This window comes from Leopardus geoffroyi, chromosome B1 (genome assembly GCF_018350155.1).
Source record: "Leopardus geoffroyi isolate Oge1 chromosome B1, O.geoffroyi_Oge1_pat1.0, whole genome shotgun sequence".
NCBI lineage: Eukaryota > Metazoa > Chordata > Mammalia > Carnivora > Felidae > Leopardus > Leopardus geoffroyi.
The window spans coordinates 32,256,086-32,275,198 of NC_059327.1; the positions used below are offsets into that span (position 1 = coordinate 32,256,086).

At 43.0% G+C, this 19,113-nt stretch overlaps 2 protein-coding genes across 7 annotated transcripts in view; one reads left to right on the plus strand and one right to left on the minus strand.

Moving 5' to 3' along the window:
- Window positions 1–17,950, minus strand: part of CDCA2 (cell division cycle associated 2) — a 52,930-nt gene extending 34,980 nt beyond the window's left edge. The window contains exons 1-6 of one of the 6 annotated variants that reach the window (XM_045456770.1): window positions 17,394–17,950; window positions 16,565–16,628; window positions 16,299–16,472; window positions 14,996–15,147; window positions 2,257–2,407; window positions 823–1,022 (exon numbers count right to left, since the gene is read on the minus strand). In XM_045456770.1, coding sequence (XP_045312726.1) covers window positions 823–1,022; window positions 2,257–2,407; window positions 14,996–15,147; window positions 16,299–16,472; window positions 16,565–16,628 — 741 coding nt within the window. In that variant the 5' untranslated portion in view covers window positions 17,394–17,950. Of the gene's footprint in view, window positions 1–822; window positions 1,023–2,256; window positions 2,408–3,572; window positions 3,714–14,995; window positions 15,148–16,298; window positions 16,473–16,564; window positions 16,629–17,089 lie in introns of those variants that run through there. The other 5 variants (XM_045456769.1, XM_045456768.1, XM_045456767.1 and 2 more) reach the window with 5 other exon arrangements.
- An 83-nt stretch (window positions 17,951–18,033) lies between these two features.
- KCTD9 (potassium channel tetramerization domain containing 9) overlaps window positions 18,034–19,113 on the plus strand; it is a 37,464-nt gene continuing 36,384 nt past the window's right edge. The window contains exon 1 of the mRNA XM_045456773.1: window positions 18,034–18,306. Coding sequence (XP_045312729.1) covers window positions 18,259–18,306 — 48 coding nt within the window. The 5' untranslated portion in view covers window positions 18,034–18,258. The remainder of the gene's footprint in view (window positions 18,307–19,113) is intronic.

Sequence of the window (19,113 nt, forward strand, 5' to 3'; positions counted from 1 at the left end):
CTGAAGATATGGGAACCTGCTGTATCACAGCACAATTAAAGCAAGGAAAGCCAGTGATGAGCTAACTAGCTTCCTGTCTACGTGTGAGTGAAGGTCAAGGATCTTCAATAGTATTATTTCACACTGCTTACCGTCTTTTGATCATCTTGACAGGCTTCAAGTAGTTATAAGCAACAAAAATCCCGCCAGCTACTTGGAAGAAGTAAGCAGAGCAAAGGGCAGCTAAACAGCAGCCTGCTTCCCAGCCGGTATTAAACCAGTTAGGTTTAATTGGAAATATTTCACTAATTCTTCACTAATTCTTACTGGTGGCAGTTCAACTTATTGGTGCCACTTATTGGTGGCAGTAAGACCCCCCCACCTGAGCTGCACAGCCCATATATAATCCTCAACTCATTCGCCAGTTACGTGTAAATAATATGCTCCTACGTCTGCCTCCTCCAGCAGTCGAAAAGCTGCTCAAGGGCAGGACTGTGATTTCTCACCGTGGTACCACCAGTATCTAGAACAATTCCTCGCAAGCAGAAGACCAGAAGGCTTAATACTTTCATAAAGTGTTTTTCTGTAACCAAAAGCAACATATTAATCAAAACTGTCTAATAACCATTAAGCCAACAACAACAAAAATTTAGCAAGTAGGAAATACACACACACACACACACACACACACACACACACACACACACACAGAGTGCAATTTAAAACTCAGCTGCGGTATAGAAGTACAAGGTACCATAACTGAAAAAGGGTTCGGACAGTCTTAAAACCGCCTAGCCTGAAAACCAAAGCTTCGTTTTCCTATGATTCTAGTAAGTGAATTACCTCAGAAAAATCTGCAGGAGAAGTTTCAACAGCACACGTTGTGCCTGTATTAGGAGAAGGGGCTCTACGGGATATCTGGAGATCAACTGCGTCAGGGAGATTTTCATCAGAGTTGCTCTGAGAGGATATCCTTCGACGTTTGGAAGATAAATCTGCAGAGAACTCAAACTGTGGACACTGCCCAAGCCTTTCCTTTTTGGCTACGTATACAAAATAAAAACATTAACACAGGCATAAATATTTTTCTTTTCCAGTATCGTTTTTAAAATTTCGTCGATAATGATTTTAGTAAAACGTAACGCTTGAACCTAAACACTATGCCAGTGAGAAAGACATTTTTCTATTCAGGAGCGAAATCTAACTGTAAGGCAAGAGTACATCACTACTAAAAGGATAACAAACATTACGAGAGTTTTCTTCTAGACTTTAAAAAGGTACTAAAATACATTAATACACATTTCCATCTCTGTTATAGTATCTCACTCTATTTTAAAGTTTACGATGGACCCTTTCCTTTAGAGCATTTTAAAGGATGTGGTTATGTCCTAACACTGGTTCTGCTTTGACTACATAAGATTTTATGAAAAGCCCGGACACAATGTGCCTCTGTTCTTCCTAGATACAAAAAGTGAATTTAATCGTCTGCAGAACTACAGCGATCATGGCCGTAAAATATTTGCAAATGCAGGTCACAAGAGAAAAATAGGTAAGCTACAAACTACAAATATAAACGGGTGCAGCAGAGTGGGTCAGGCAGATGAACTGGATGTGTCTTGCACATGGGGAGGTGCTGGAATGTGCTCGAAGGTGGTTCGAGAAACCAAAACCAAATCATCTGGAACCTTAGAGTGCAAAGCACCAGAGGAATGGCTGTGATGATTACGCCAATGCCAAGATTTTGTCTAATTCTGATGTTTCAAATGCTCTGTGATTGGAAAATCAAAAGTGACAGGCAAAAATAACCAAATGAATTACAACCTAAAGTTATGGTAAAGAATGTGACAGGCTATTAAGATGTCAGATTAGATCTATCTGTTTATAATATCGGGGTTCGGTGTTTGGCATTCGTAGAAAAGCTTGCCAAACTTAATAATAAGCCTCTAAAGATCACGGTTTGAACGCTCACATTTGCCACATGCCTTATTCTGAAGATGAAACGAGCTAACTGGCTCTGACATGTTAACGCTTAAAACTTAATCGCGGCCATGTGGAGACGTAGGCTCAGGAATGCCTGATAGCAAGTTTTTTCCAAGACAAACCAGAAATCTAAATTTTTGTGTGAAATTTCCCAAATTTTAAGTGTTAGGCTCCATTTAAAAATACCGAGCTCTGCTCAGAAAAGACTGCCTTCACACTGTGGAACGCCATCTTTTTTATACCTCGGAGGCTCGTCTGAATCAACACAGAAGTCCAAACTGAATTCCTTCTACTCACTCAAGCCTGTTGTCGTGACTTCTCCTTCTGCCTCTGAGACTTCGGGAAAGTCCGTCATTTTTTCATTCTCCTTTATGCAGTGAAAAGCTGACTGGAAGGCGGACATTCGCTCTCTTAAAGAATTCACATTTCGATGCAGTACAGGACTGCCCTGTTAAGATAGAGACGCGGAGGGTATTATGGATGAAATCAAACAAGATTCTGTATTCTAGGCCCGTAACCACTGGATCCAGAACTCAATACATAAAGACTTTCTGAAGATCAGGAGGAATAAATTAGCGTGTGAGAGTCTCTTCTCCCCCTTGAATCACGTATTTTCAGTTTTGAGTATTTCATGTGCAGCCATGATCCGAGCTCTTCCTCTGCTCCTTCCTTGGTTTTGAACCTGAGCAAAGAGGAACGGCTGTGTGGTATGTCTAGCCATGTTGTTACAGGCTGGTCAATACTGAGAGTCAGTCCATGCACATGACAAACGTCCAGCGTAGGTGGGGAAGCGCTTTAAAAAGGCACCCGTGCCAAACACATGCCTTCTTATTTGAGGGCTAAACACCTATTTAGAAGGATTCTTTCTGGGGAGCTTAAGGCCTCTCTTTTATAACTTAGAGTCCATAACCTGAGACAGCCTCAGCAAACCAATTTGGAAAGAGAAAGAAGTTTAGGACAAAAATGTTGGAAAGGCGAGTGTAAGCAATTATATGGAGAATACAGGAAAACGCTGAGTCCTAGAGATGGGGCAAGGAAGAAGGGACAGAGGAACCTGCCAATTTGGAAACTTTACCCGACTTGCTAAAAAGAAAAAAAAAAACACCGAAAATCATCTGCAGGACACATGATGGTCTCAAAGCACCTCGTTCAATCCGAGCTAGTCTGACTGCTCATTTCCATCCGCACACCTGCCTCCCTGAAGGCCAGGACAAGACACAGATGATCTGTCGTAGCTCAGATACCCATCTTCACACTTATCCTCTCCCCAGCTAAATTCTCCTGATCTCTTGGGCCCTTACTTCCTCAGAGCTGGAAGCCGGCCATTCACGAGAACTCCAAAGCCAAATGGTGTAAGCACGGGAGCTTTCTGGAAACTCTAACAGGGTTTCAGCCAAAGAGCCATCAAATGAAATTGACACTGGCAGCGACAGAAGTGCCAGATAAATCCAAGTAACATATAATTTAAGAGTTCTGTTTACCTATAAATTATTAAGTTCTCTGTCCAGGTTTTTTCCCCCCCTTTATTATTTAGACTAACATATTTCCACCCATCCGGAGCTTGTAACGATTTAAAAATTACACCGACCGGCAAAAGTCAAGTAAAAAATTACCTCCCTTTAAGATATCATATGGAGAAGAATCAGTGAAAAGCTTGAAGCATGTTTGATGGTGAATCTGGTCACACACTTGATTCTATTCCCAGTTAAATACATTCACAAAGCCAACTGTTACACCATAACAGAATATTTTACATCCCAGTATGATTGATGATGTAAAGCCTTTATGACATAAACAACACATAACGCTCATACAAAGCTGGCGACCAACCCTTATCTAGGAGATACGGAGAAAATAAAGGGGTGATCCCAAAGTCATACAATTTGCCTCCAATGGCTTTTTTTTTTTTTTCACACTCATAAGCGAACACGGTAGGGGAAGGTTTAATGTCCTCGGAATTTAAAGCACCTTGAAATGCTGCCTAAACAAATGAAAGGTTCCCTAGTTGGAATCATTTTTCTCTATTTCCCGATGGAGGATGGGAATATACAAAGTAAACGAAACATTCAAAATGCACTGCTTCCTTTTTTCATGAATCTTGTCAGGAAACATTCCTCCTGTGTCCCAGATACTGTTCCCAGGGCTCAGGATATAGGGGAGAAATGATATTCTAGACTGAAATTCGGAAAACATATTAATGTAGTTTCAGGTCCAAGAGGTGCTACGGAGAAGATAAAAAAAGGAATGTGATGAAGTAAAAGTGCTGCTTTCGCTTGCATCAGGACGGCACTGTATCCCAAGCAGTATCTGAGTTGAAACCAAAACAATGAGAAAGTGCTGGTGGAGAGAAGATACTGGGGGAGAAAGGCATTCCGCAATAAGGAGGTAGAACAAGAACAAAGGCCTTGAGATGGAAGAAAGAGGACGCAGCATAGAAAAACCCACCACGCCCAGGAAATGGAGGGAGATGGGGATCTGAGGCTAATGGTGGGCAAGGCTCAGATCAAGGAAGGCTTCAAAGAAGGGGTCTGGGTTTAATTCAAGGCATAACAGAAAGCCATGGGAAGGTTTTAAGCGGCAGAATGAATGATCTGGTTTAATGTATCAGAACCACTCTGAGGGATGGTGGATGCATTAGGGAAAGGGGGGAGTAAGGAGACCAGTTAGGAAGTGGCACTTGGCAATCTAGGCAGGAATCACATTAGGGTTGTGGCAGGGGAGCTGTGGGACAGGTGGAATTACAGAAAGGTCTTTAATAGGCAACCAAAAGGTAGTGATGGGCTGGATGTGGAAGAAAGGAACCAAGGCAGATTGACAGATAGTTGGCCTGAGCCACTGCATGACAGCTTATACTAGGACAGGGAAGTGGGCTGGAGAATCCGGTAGGGAGTGGAACCCTAGAATTTGGCTGTGGCCATGTAATACTTCAAATGCTTATTAAACAACTAAATGAGGATGCTGAATAGGCAAATGGACATCTAGGTCTGGAGTTCTGGGAAGCTCTGGGCCACAGCTTGACATTTTGGAGCCAACAGCTGATGCTTGAAGCCGTGGGAAGGGATTAGGTTACCTAAGGAAGGCAAAGAAAAGGGGGCAGGAGAAAGCCCTGGGGCACACAAGCATTTTTGAGAGGAAAATTGCAAGAAGGGGTGCAATCAGCACACGAAACACAGAGGGAATGACCAATGCCACAGGAAGAAAATTAGGTCTGTACAGAATCCCAGAAACCAAGTGAAGTGTTTCGAGGAGGGAGGGGTCGAACACATCAAAAGCCGAGGAAAGGCTGAGTAAGACGCAAACTTAGATTTAATCTTTGTCTTGGCAAGGTGTAGGCCATTTGTGCTCAGTAGTGACGAAAGTCTTCTCGACCGAGTGGCAGAGACGAAAGTCCGACTGGAGCAGCCAGCAGTAGTAGAGAGGATGGGGCGGCAGGAAGGAGAGCAAGACAGGACAGACAACCTGGTCAAGGAGTTTTGCTGTGATGAAGAGGCACAGAAATGGGGTATTAAGGAGGTCTAGGAAGAGTTCGAGAGAGAGAGATTAAGATTTGTTTGTACTAATGGCAAATGACCCAAAAGAAAAGGAGGGAAACGAAACCGGAGAAAAATAAGCTCAGAATGACCTATACGGTCATAGTAACGTAACCACTCCAATAGCTACATCACCCAACAATTAGGAAGTTGTAGAGGGCAGAAAGTACATATGTGCACGTATGATAAAAGGTGCAAGGAAGAAAGAAGGCTGATTCTCCATCATCCACAGTGGGAAGTCAACAGTTAATGCCTTAGCACCGAAAGATTAAGTAGTAGCAATCAGGCAAGAAATTAAAGGCATCCGAATCGGAAACAGGGGTAAAACCGTCACCGTGTGCAGACGGCATATTAAATACAGGAAACCAAAGACTCTACCAAAAAACGGTTAGACTAAATGATTTCAGTAAAGCTGTAAGATACAAAACCAACATACAAAAATCTGTTGCGTTTCTATATGCTAATAATGAGCTAGCAGAAACCAAAATTAAGAAACAATTGCATCAGAAAGAATTAAACTAGGAGGAAGTTTAACCACAGGAGTGAAAGACCCATACAATGAAAACAGTAAGAAACTAATGAAAGAAACTGAAGACGCAAACGTATGTAAAGATATTCTATGCTCATGGATTAGAAGAATTTATATCGTTAAAATGTCCATACTACTGGAAGCATTCAACAGATTCGATGCAATCCCTATCAACATTCCAATGGCATTTACCAAGACATACAACAAACAACCCTGAAATTTGTATGGAATCACAAAAGACCATGAACAGTCAAAGCAATCTTGAGAAGAACAGAGCTGGAAGCATCATGGTCCAATTTCAAACCATATTACAAAAGCAATTGTAATCAAAACAGACATGCAGATCAGTGGAACGGAACAGAGAGCCCAGAAATCTATGTATGTATGGTCAACTAAGAGAAGACAAAAGAGCCAAGAACATCCAATGGGGAAAGAACAGTCTCTTCAAAAAACAGTATGGGGAAAACTGGACAGTCACAGGCAAAAACAATGAAACTGAACCATTATCTTACGCCAAACATAAAAATGGACAAAAGACTTAAAAGACCCGAAAGCACAAAAACCCTAGCAGAAAATAGGCGGTAAGCTCCTTGACAACAGTCTTGACAATGGTTTTTTTGGATCTGACACAGAAAGCAAGACAACAAAGCAAAAATAAGTTAAGTGTTCCACATCAATCTAAAAATGTTCTGCAGGGCAAAGGAAACCGACCATGAAACAAAAAGGCAACCTACTGGAGAGAAAATATGTGCAAATCACATATCTGACAAAGGGCTACCATAAAAAATTATATATAAAGAACTCACATAACTGAATAGCAAAAAAGCTTTAAAAAAGCAATTTTTAAAAGGGGCAGAAAATCTGAATAGACATTTTTCCCAAGAGAAGATACCGATGGTCCAGAGACACATGAAAAAATGCTCCACATCACTAATCATCAGGGAAATGCAAATCAAAACCTAATGAAATATCATTTCGCACGTGTTAGAATGGCTATTATCAAAAAGAAGTAAGGGTGAAGAAAAGGGATCGCTGTGCACTTTTGGTGGGAACGGAAGTTGTCCCAGCCACTATGGATACAGTATGGGGGTTCCTTGAAGGATTAAAAGTAGAACCGCTATATGACCCACTAATTCCACTTTTGAGTATTTATCCAATGAAAATGAAAACACAAATTTGAGGTCACATATGCATCCCCGTGTTCATTGCAGCATTATGTACAATAGCCAAGATATGGACACAACCTAAGTATCCATCAACGAGTGGATGAAGAAGACATGGTATGTACATGCAGTATTTTTCAGCCAGAAAAAAAAGAAAATCTTGTCACTTGTGACAACATAGATGGACCCTGAGACCATTATGCTAAGAGAAGTAAGTCAGAGAACGACAAATACTGTGTGGAATCTAAAAGTTTAAAAAGAAAGGAAAAAGGAGCTCATAGATACAGAGAAGAGACTGGTGTTACCAGAGGCTACTTGGGAGTAGGCAAAATGGGTGAAGGGAGTTAAAAAAGTACAAACTTCCAGGTATAAAATAAGTAAGTCATGGGGGGTGTAATGCAGAACATGGTGACTATAGTGAATAATACTGTAGTATATACTCAAAGGTTGCTGAGAGTAGATTTTAAGTTCTCATCACGCACACATAAAAATTTGTAACTGTATGGTGATGGACATTAACCAGACTTCTAATGGTGATCAATTTGGAACACAGTCGATCCTCGAACAACATGGTTTGTACTGCAAGGGCTCTCTTGTATGTAGATTTTTTTTTTCAATACATACAATTCTGTGAGTGTATTTTCTCTTCCTTATTTTTTAATAACATTTTCTTTTCTCTAGTTCATAGTACACAGTGCATGTAACATACAAAATATGTGTTAATCCACTGTGTGATCAGTAAGGCTTCCCGTCAACAGTAGGCTATTAATAGTTACGATCTTCCACAGTGCTGGGATCAGTGCCTCTAACCTCCACATTGTTCAAGGGTCAATCGTGCCTAAAATTTAGAATCAGTACATTACACTTCAATTTAAAGGAATTGCAAGGGGAAAAATAAGCCTGTTATTAAGAAATATGAAAGAAAATACCGAAAGCAACGGCTACAAAAGTTGAAAATGAGAGCCCTGGGAATGGAAAAACAGAAAAAGGCAACTGCATACTCTTTTTCTTATAAATAAATCCTAAAATCCTGAGTCTTTAAATAAACTACGTGCATATGTAGTATTTTTACTTTTGTGAATTTTTAAAACTAAAAAAAAAAAAGTATCTGCGAGAAAACTTTCGAGTGTTAGGACACAGATCTAGATTGGGGAAGGATGAGCAGTAGACTACGGGTGTGATCAGATCAACAGTCTGGAGGCTTTAATAAGATGAGAGAAGTGTGAAGTAAACTGGAAAGATAAAATGTGGGTCAGAGAGGGAGGTGGGCTGAGAGATCTTAAAGGTAATGCACCAGCAAGGGACCACAGGAGAGGATGGCTGACGTAGAGAAGATGGTCGCAGGAGCTATGGAAGTCAAGGATTGGAGACTGCCACGGTGTTGGACGATCATCCATGTGCTTGCTGAAATATTCAAGAATGGGGGCGCCTGGGTGGCGCAGTCGGTTAAGCGTCCGACTTCAGCCAGGTCACGATCTCGCGGTCCATGAGTTCGAGCCCCGCGTCGGGCTCTGGGCTGATGGCTCGGAGCCTGGAGCCTGTTTCCGATTCTGTGTCTCCCTCTCTCTCTGCCCCTCCCCCGTTCATGCTCTGTCTCTCTCTGTCCCAAAAATAAAATAAACGTTGAAATATTCAAGAATGAAAGCAAGAGTAGTGGAAGAAAGATGGAGAGCCATTTCCCCTCAACTTGTAACTTTTCCTTTAAAGTGTTTTCTTTCTAAAACGGAAAGGTGGAGAAAATAAGAGGTGAACTATCTAAGCACACAGGGCCTTACGCTTTACAAAAAGAAAAAAAGTCCTACTAGTACATTTGCAGGACATTTTGGTGAAGTAGAACAAGTAACTAATATTATTTAGGCAGTCGATAAATTTGGTGAACAAGGTGAGAACTCAAAGAGTAGAGTCACCAAAGTTATTTACTACAGAGGCAAACCTCAAAAGGTCAAAGGACAGCACTGATTGTCAATAAAACTGCTCCGGTGAAAAGCCCTTACTTTTAACAACGCTAGATACTAAAACTATATATTCAAGGAAATCTTTTAAGACATACAATCCGATGATACGGGTATGAGGTGTTTTGCCAGATATGCATATGTATATGTGCATACCCATCAGGAAAAAAACAGAAATAAACAGCAGAGATGGAATGTCAACAATGTCCACTGACTTAGGCCAGAGAAAGCTGAAACTGACAGGGACTCTTTAGGGAGGGCATTTTGCAAACAGGAAAAAAGCAGACCTGCTTGGAGACCCCTAGAAAGGCTCAGGTATCTAAAAGCATCAGAGAATTTCTGAAACCAGGATCAAGGGCAGGACTCCAAACGGGAACACTGAAACTCTTTCAGTAGCGCTTGAACCCACAGATCTCTCCACAAATAACAAAGGACCCTTACATTTTGGAGGGAACACAGAAATTTAGGATTCCATGAGACTGAAGATTCCACAAACAGCTAAGGAGGGTTTGTACTGAAAACAGAGGCTACCCAAGTCTTCTCAGTGAACAGTTAGGCTTCCAGTCACTTTCTGCACCTGACTTCCAGAGTTCTAGGGCTCAGGTTTATATCCCAAGGAATTCCTTCCGGAGAAAACAGATCTGCCAAAAGAGCCAGAGGATTCTGACGCTTGGGAGTTCCTCCAATGAAAAAGTGGCCATGTCTACACAGAAATTCACCAGCCACGCACACTGAGCTCCCAGTCAGGTTTTAAAAGTGTGTCACTTTTATTTTTTTTTTAATGTTTATTTATTTTTGAGAGAGAGTGAGAGAGAGAGAGCACGCACGAGTGGTGGGTGAAGGGGCAGAGAAGGTGGGAGACACAGAATCCGAAGCAGGCTCCAGGCTCTGAGCTGTCAGCAGAGCCGGATGCGAGGCTTGAGCTCACGAGCTGTGTGATCATGACCTGAGCCGAAGTCGGACTCTCAACCGACTGAGCCTCCCAGGTGCCCTAAAGTGTGTCACTTTTAAACATGAATGGAGTCTCGAGAATCATCAGACATCTGAAGACCTGAGCATCAGACAGGAGACTGAACTAATCAGGGAGCAAAATGGAACCTGGAGGAAAAGAGAGCCTGCAAGGGGAGGAAGAAAACATCAATAAAAACACCAAGTCCACAATGAAAGATAGTCCATCTGGAAATTTTAATACCAAGAACAGATCTTCAAATGAAAAAGCAGGCCACACAAAAGACAGAAAATCAAAATACGTGTTGAATGAGTAGATGAATAGGATTCTTCAACTCTGTAAGCTAACATACAGTGGAGCAACGCCTTCAAAATTTTCATGGAAGATATGTGTCACCCGGATTTCTCTACTAAGACCAAAACCATAATCCAAACATGCTGGTCGAATAAACTTAATTAGATATGCTGAGGCTCCAGAAAAATGAGACAGTAAACCAAGAAAAGAGAAAGATACAAGGTCAAGGAAAATCCCAACAGAAGAGGAAAAGGAAATCACTAAGGATGGTGAAAGCAAGTCACAAAGTGACAGCTGTCCAGCAGATCCAGATGACAACCAAGCCCACAGGAGACAGAGGACACCGAGGAACACAGAAAAGAACCCATAGACTCTAAGGTTCACAGATCTGTCAAAGTTTGGGGATGAGATTATGTGATAACTTAAGACTAAACCAAAAAGTAACAAAAAGTACTTATTAACTAGGGGAAAAACAAAAATTGTGTAAGAAACAGAGCCATAACATACTACACAGCAGTTTGTGAACTATGTCTACATGGTTAAATAATGCACATTAAAGTCTAATTTCAATAAAAATTAGAGTTGTACTGGAAGGCTGGAGAAAGGAGACAGTGTTAGGACAGCTATGGCTAGGATGTGTAAGAGAGCAAAATCCTCATTTTTCACAGAACGAACTACAATGATAGTAAATCTAAAGCATGCCATGTTCCAGGCACAGTTCTAAGTACTTCATTATTAATTTACTCATCCTCATTAAAAACCTTACTATTATCACCCCCATTTTATGTGTGAGAAAACTGAGACAAAGTAAGTAACTTGGGGCACCTGGCTGGTTCAGTCTGGTAGAACATGTGGCTTTTGAGCTCAGGTTGTGAGTTTGAGCCCCATATTGGGTGTAGAGATTACTTAAAAATAAAATCTTAAAGAAAAAAAAAATTAGGTAACTTGCCAGTTATATAATTAATTTTAATAATAAAGCAAACAAAGCAAAATAATAAAGCAAATAAAGCAAATTAATAATAAAGCAAAGAATCAAACCTCAGCAAATAGCTCCACAGTCCATGTTCGTATCTACCCGAACAGTTCTCAGAACTCTCTTAAAAACTGAGAACACCGGGGCGCCTGGGTGGCTCAGTCGGTTAAGCGTCCGACTTCAGCTCAGGTCACGATCTCGCGGTCTGTGAGTTCGAGCCCCGCGTCAGGCTCTGGGCTGCCAGCTCAGAGCCTGGAGCCTGCTTCCGATTCTGTGTCTCCCTCTCTCTCTGCCCCTCCCCCGTTCATGCTCCGTCTCTCTCTCTCTCTCTGTCTCAAAAATAAATATAAACGTTAAAAAAAAAAAAATTTAAAAAACTGAGAACACCAAAGACTCTCAGTTCAAGTGCATATCAAAGATCGAGTATTTTAACAGCCTTTTCAGAATTGTGGCTATTCCTCCTTTAATGCAACACAAAACTCAACACAGATTTCCTAAAGGTTAGTTGCAATGTCAAATATGAAATCCTATCAATGAAATTTTCATAGTCTGGTTATGTTAAAATCTGTGAGTCTCTTGCAATTTGAGGGTATATTTTGCATGCACTGGTCATGAGGAAAACACCGGTTCACTTACTTATGCAGACCTTCCAAATGTTAACACCTTTTATTATTCAATATCAAAAAATCACATTCATTAATATCCCCACTGATCTTACCAGAAAAGTGTAGCTACTGGGAAGTTCTCAGGCTCATGATGCTGAACGTAAATTTTCCAAAATTCTCATTTTCTCCAGAAAACACTAGTTTTTCATCAGTAAGAAACATCTCAGCTTTTCCTTGAAGTGACAGGTTTGCTGTTCATTTTTGAGAAAATGTTCACCTTCCCAAGTCTAACGAACCATGATGTCAGTCAGGCATTCTTTTCAAGTAAAGATGATAGACCATAAAAAAAGCAGTCTGAGTTCAGCTCCTAGCTCAAAACAGTTACATATACGAGCTTTTTCAAAACATCCACCAAACTTCTGTATGCCCTTTGGAAGTGCTTGATGCATTCTTCCCATTTCAGCACACAGAATACTCAAGGGTGGAGAATTAATAAAACTTGTAGTTTTCGGGGCACCTGGGTGGCTCAGTAGGGTAAGCATCCAACTTCGGCTCAGGTCATGATCTCACGATTTGTGGGTTTGAGCCCCTATGTCGGGCTATGTGCTGACAGCTCAGAGCCTGGAGCCTGCTTCATGTTCTGTCTCTGCTCTCTGCCCCTCCCCAGCTCACGCTCCCTTTCTCTCAAAAGTAATCACTAAAAAAATAAAAAATATGGCACAAAAATAGACACTCAGATCAATGGAACAGAATAGAGAACCCAGAAATGGACCCACAAACGTATGGCCAACTAATCTTTGACAAAGCAGGAAAGAATATCCAATGGAATAAAGATTGTCTCTTCAGCAAGTGGTGCTGGGGAAACTGGATGGTGACATGCAGAAGAATGAACCTGGGCCACTTTCTCACACCATACACAAAAATAAACTCCAAATGGATGAAAGACCTCAATGTAAGACAGGAAGTCATCAAAATCCTCGAGGAGAAAGCAGGCAAAAACCTCTTTGATCTTGGCCGCAGCAACTTCTTACTCAACATGTCGGCGGAAGCAAGGGAAATAAAAGCAAAAATGAACTATTGGGACCTCATCAAAATAAAAAGCTTCTGCACAGCCAAGGAAACAATCAGCAAAACTAAAAGGAAACTGACAGAATGGGAGAAGATATTTGCAAGCGACACATCAGATAAAGGGTTAGTATCCAAAATCTATAGAGAACTTATCAAACTCAACACCCAAAAAACAAAGAATCCAGTGAAGAAATGGGCAAAAGACATGAATAGACACTTCTCCAAAGACATCCAGATGGCCGACACATGAAAAGATGCTCAACATCACCCATCATCAGGGAAATACAAATGAAAACCACCATGAGATACAACCTCACACCTGCCAGAATGACTAACATTAACAACTCAGGCAACAACAGATGTTGGCGAGGGTGTGGAGAAAGGATCTCTTTTGCATTGTTGGCAGCAATGCCAACTGGTGCAGCCACTCTGGAAAACAGTATCGAGGGGCCTCAAAAAACTAAAAATAGAACTACCCTACGACCCAGCAACTGCACTACTAGGTATTTATCCACGGGATACAGGTGTGCTGTTTCGAAGGGACACATGCACCACGATGTTTATAGCAGCACTATCAGCAATAGCCAAAGTATGGAAAGAGCCCAAATGTCCATCAATGGATGAATGGATAAAAAAAGAAGTGGTATATATATACAATGGAGTATTACTTGGCAATCAAAAAGAATGAGGTGTTGCCATTTGCAACTGCGTGGATGGAACTAGAGGGTATTATGCTAAGCGAAATTAGTCAGAGAAAGACAAATATCATATGACTTCACTCATATGAGGACTTTAAGACACAGAACAGATGAAGATAAGGGAAGGGAAGCAAAAATAATATAAAAACAGGGAGGGGAACAAAACAGAAGAGACTCTTAAATCTGGAGAACAAACAGAGGGTTGCTGGAGGGGTTGTGGGAGGGGGGATGGGCTAAATGGGTGAGGGGCACTAAGGAATCTACTCCTGAAATCATTGTTGCACTAGATGCTAATTCGGATGTAAATTAAAAAATAAATAAAATAAAAAATAAACAAACATAACTTTCACTGCGTCATCACGGATATTAAGCGAACCTGGCATTATCACCTCCTGTGAATGCTTAGCAGGATGGACTAAAATGACAGCTTGGTGCCATCAATTTGACCCACCATTGCTCCTGCACTGTGAGCACAAACATCAACCTAGTGGAAAAAGGCAAACACCTCACCGCTATCACAAAAAAATGTTTTAACACCTTTGACCTCTTGAATGGGACTCAGGGATCCCCAGGGATCTGCAGATAATCTCTGAGAACCACCGGGCTACATAGCCTCACGCATATATAGTGTCCAAACACTGAAAAATAAACAAGCGGTAATGTAAGTACATTTTAAAAGCGGGAGGCCAGTACCAAAAGAGACAAGTAGTTGTCCTTCCAGAAGGGTAAACCTTAACCGTGTCTTTCATAGTACCTCTTGTACATTATTTCACTTTTTAGAAATATGCATTATTCTGCTAAAAATGTGCAAAAATATCTATATCCTTCCCTATCAGCAGACAAATAAATCTCTCCCTTTCACAAGGTTATCCCCAATATATTTTGTCCCAGGGGGGAACTCTTAGCCCTACATGCCAATATGCAGTGATCAAAAAAAATTAGACACTTAGAAAGTATTAAATAAAAAAGCTTGAAAAATACTGCCTCGCCTCATTATAGAGAAGAACATTAACTGGGGAGGAAAAATCTGCAAAATAAAACAGCTCACCTAGAAAACCATTTCTACCCGTTTCTAACCTAATTCTTGATGTGCCCATGTTCAACATCCCCGTCAATGCTAACTGAATGATCTCTATAAGACACAGACAAAACATTATCTCCCCAGACCCAAAACAGATGAGACGCACAAGGTAGAAACACTGTGCAAAAGCTTTGTAACAGAGCAAAACATTCTCCCTGGAAGAATTCATGACAGAACTTGGAAGAATATCATACCAGAAAAGGGGAATTCTGTGTCAAAGATTTCTCCACGTTCTTTAAATTCCGCTGCTGAGCAATGAAACGAATAAGATGGTTTGTTTCAGGGGAGCCCCGAGCACCAATTGTAGAGCGTCGTCTGGATTTTTTCAGGGAGGATGGTGACTTTCCTATAAAGAAAACTCATTAAAATTGGAACAAAACAAGGCAATCATCAGTAATCATGTACTGAATTCCCTGTGATATAGCAGCCTAAGAGAGCAAGATAAACACATTACAAAAATCTAAATAGATAAGGATAGGCGAAATTATTCACACTCGAGCAGTTGGATGGGGATCTGGTTTTGTCTACTGACTTATTCCACACTTCTCAAAGTGTCTGACACATAGAGAGCACTATTAGACAGCTCTGGAATGAATACGTGAACACATTTTAATAGTTGTCATTTTTGTTTCAGATTTCCTGCACACAGGGACGGGTGATGGCTTGCTCTGGACTAAGAACTTCTCATGTTCTGGAATTAGTCAGTCTTCTCCCCGAGAACTGAAAGGAAAGTTCTCCACTTAGGCCAACGTACTCTCACATTCCCAATTCAAGATGATTTATTTCTCGGAGACACCTATCTACCTTGTACACACTACTCTGAATTCTGGCCACATACTGAAGAGGACAAAATAAATCTAGTTTTGTTGTTGTTGTTGTTGTTTTTAAGGCCTATGAATAATGTTAAGAAAGGAATACAGAAAGGCATGTTACCGTGATCTTGTCTAAATCATGTATTACCTAGCTTAGTGCCCTGTGACTTTCCAGTCTTCTGCTACCTTCCATTTCTAAACGCCGTTTTCCAATCTAATCCCATTTCCGTATGTATTTCATCTCCAGCAAAATCAGACTCCACTGGTGAATTTCATTTCTACTCCTACAAGATTAGCCCGAGTCAATTTTCTGTTTGTGCTTTTGAAAGAGGCATTCCCCAATCTTTCTTAATTACTATTCGACATTCTCTTATTTTTGCCATGCATGAGCATAAAATGTATTACTATAGTCTATGTATTCCTATATCCCACGTGTCAGTCACATAGTGTTCACAGACATCTTTTCCAGTTTGAGCACAGAGCACACTTCTGAACATTATCAAGCTGGATGCCCTGGGACTCTGATATTCTAATATGCTAAATGCACTGTGCATATTCACAGAAATCTTCCTAATTGAACATTTGCAGAGTCAAAGTAATGACATAGAGAAGATGAACAAAACTAACTTATGTAAGTTATTTTTAAGCTTTAAAAGCACTGCAATAGAATGACAACTTCTCTTACCCGAAGAGTTCTTTACAAAGCTTTCAGGTGTAATTCCCAGTTGCTCTACTGTTACTGTGGAAAAGTCCAAGGGTGACTTAAAAGTATCTGGTGTGCAACCATTAGGAGTCCCTTCAGGCGCGTGCTTGTGAGGAGTTACAAGCTTCCCATTTCCCAAAATTAAAGAGGTACTTTCTGAAACAGACAACATATTGTGAGGGCAAAATATGATGAAAACAAATACCTAAACCTTACGTTTCACAAGGAGGCAACAGATCACTACATACCAGCACCAGGAAGAGCAGACTCGTTGATTTCAAGAGGCTCGCTGTCTTTTGAGTTGGTATCCATCTAAAAAAAAGGGAGAAAAGAGAAAAATAACCCCATTCCCCAATATTAACGTGACTCAATCAAGATCCTCATTCAAGACTGAATTTTAATGCAACCTATACAGGCATGAAACTAGATGCCAAGAACGTATTTTGAGAGCTTTTAAAAAGAGCAAAGGAGGAAACCGCTGTTGGGGAGGAAACCACCAGATCCCACACTAGAAGCCATGGCTTTTCAACCTTGGCAAACATCTGCAACATCTGGGTACCCTGTTAAAAGACACAGCTTTGCAGATTCCCAGAAATTCTAATCAAGTAGGTCCGGCTAGGTTCCAGGAAATCTGAATTTTAGAAAGCACACGGGTGACCCGGCTCAGGTCACAGGAGTGGACACAGGACCACTATCTCCAGAGCAGAAGTACAACACGCTTCCGAAAAGCACGCCCCAAAAACAGCTCTGCTGCACCAGGCTCCTTGCCCTACCTCTCACTCCCGCAGATCGGCTCTCCCAATGGGTTTATTTGGAACGCTTCTACCGCAGGTGAGTGTCTTGCAGGTGTTGACGGTTCGCTCGAGAGGGCAACTACCGGCCACCAAGCGGGTCGCCGGGGGCCGACTTGTCCAGGGCGCCAGCACTCCGACGCCCAAGTGCGCACTCCCTACCCTCTCCACCGCCAGGCCGCACCCGCCTCCCGCCGCCCGATTCAAACCGCTGGCCCCGCCTCTCGGCACTGGCGTTACTCTGCGAATCTCTACGCCGCCGCTGCCCGCACGTGTCCACGCGTACCTCGATCTGCCAGGCCTCTTCCCCGCCGTCCCAGGACCAAGAGCGGCTTCCTGAGCTGGAGAGAAGCCACCACTAGCCGCGGGTGACGCATCGACGAGAGACACCGGCGCCTAACCTGTAGCCGCAGGGACTACATTGCGTGAGCGTCTCGCGGAGGAACCCCTCGGTTAGTGCTGGCTCCGCCCCCCATTTTCCAATTGGATACTGCAAACTTCGAAAAGAATCGTTGGACCAATCCTGGCAGAAGGACGGGCGGCTCTTACCCAATCACTCAGTCCCGACGCCAGCCGTTTCGCCCGTGGTTTGAGCGAGTTGAGGGGGGGTGGTGCTACTTGGATGGGTCCCTGCTAGTGCTCCACCTCTTTCCTTCAAACCCCGCCTCCCTATGCAGATGAGCTCTACCTGGTGTTGGGTTTGCGCCTGCTCAGTAACGCTTTGAGCCGCCGTTCGGCTTCAGGTTCAGCTGATTGGCTGATAACCCTTCCCGTCTGCCAGACTGCAACCTCTCTTCCCTCCCTCCACCTGGGCTGGGTTAGTATGAGCCCACCCAATGAAGGGCGATGATTGGTTGAGTTCTGGCCGGCGCTGCCTCCTGATTGGTGGAGCTTAGAGTCAGTCTGGGAAAGGTGGGGGAAGGGTCCCAGGCTGACTGAGGAGCCCAGGGGCGGGGTGGGAAGGAGGACCGGCCAACCCTGGGGTGTGTGACCGAGAGTGCTTGCGAGTGTGTCTCCGTAAGAGAAGGAAGGTGGCGAAGGGAGGAGAGTCCGAGTGGGTGGAGGGAGGGGTAGGGCGGGAGAAGAAGAAGGTGGGAGGAGAGCCAGGTGGGAGGGTGGCGACTCACTCAGGACCCAGTGGGGGCAGCGCGATGAGGCGGGTGACCCTGTTCCTTAACGGCAGCCCCAAGAACGGAAAGGTAAGGGGGTCGGGAGGAGGCGGGCCGGCTGTGGGGGGCTAGGGCAGCGGAGCGCGGAGCGGGCTGGCAGGGCAGAGGGCTGAAGTTGGGGAGAGGGCACGGTGGGCGTGCGCCGGGGGTGGGGGCGTCCAGGAGGTGAACGTAGGGTCCCCGCGGCCTTTTCCCAACCCGCGGGATTCCTAGCCCGAGCCTGCCCTTGGGCTTTCCGGCCGTCCTGGGGACCAGCGCAGGTCGGCTTGTGCTTTAGCGTTCCCACGTCCAGGTGTGGGTCCTGGAAAGAGGAGGACTCGGAGGGCGTGGGGAGGGCCGCTGTCACCTGAGCGCTGGGTGCTGATTGATGTTCCTCTTGCCGCCGCCTCCCCGAAGACCCCGCTGCCCCCCACCCCTGGCTATAGAAGGTGCTCGTGGCCACCTTCGTGCTGAGTAATGGTCTGCTCCAGAAAGTGGTGGTTAACAACTAAGGCGGGCACGGAAGCCTGATCAGGTAGAAAGAATAAAAAACAAAAAAAAAAAAAGCAAAAAACAAACAAAAAAAACAAAAAAACGGTTTATCGGTGGATAAATAAGATATTCTTTTAGGTCGAAGAGAAGATTGAAAATTAGGGACATTTTCTTGATGGTTCCTACCTTTCTCTTTTAGGCGCCCCCAAGCCCCGCCGCCGCCGAACTTACTCACTTTTTAATTTCGCCTTATTTTAGTTCCTTAGAGGACCGTCACAGTAGACCAAAATGGATTGATTTGACATCACAAGTTGCTGTGTTAGGCCTTTGTTGAGGGTGTGGTACTAAATATTTTTTTCCAAGGCT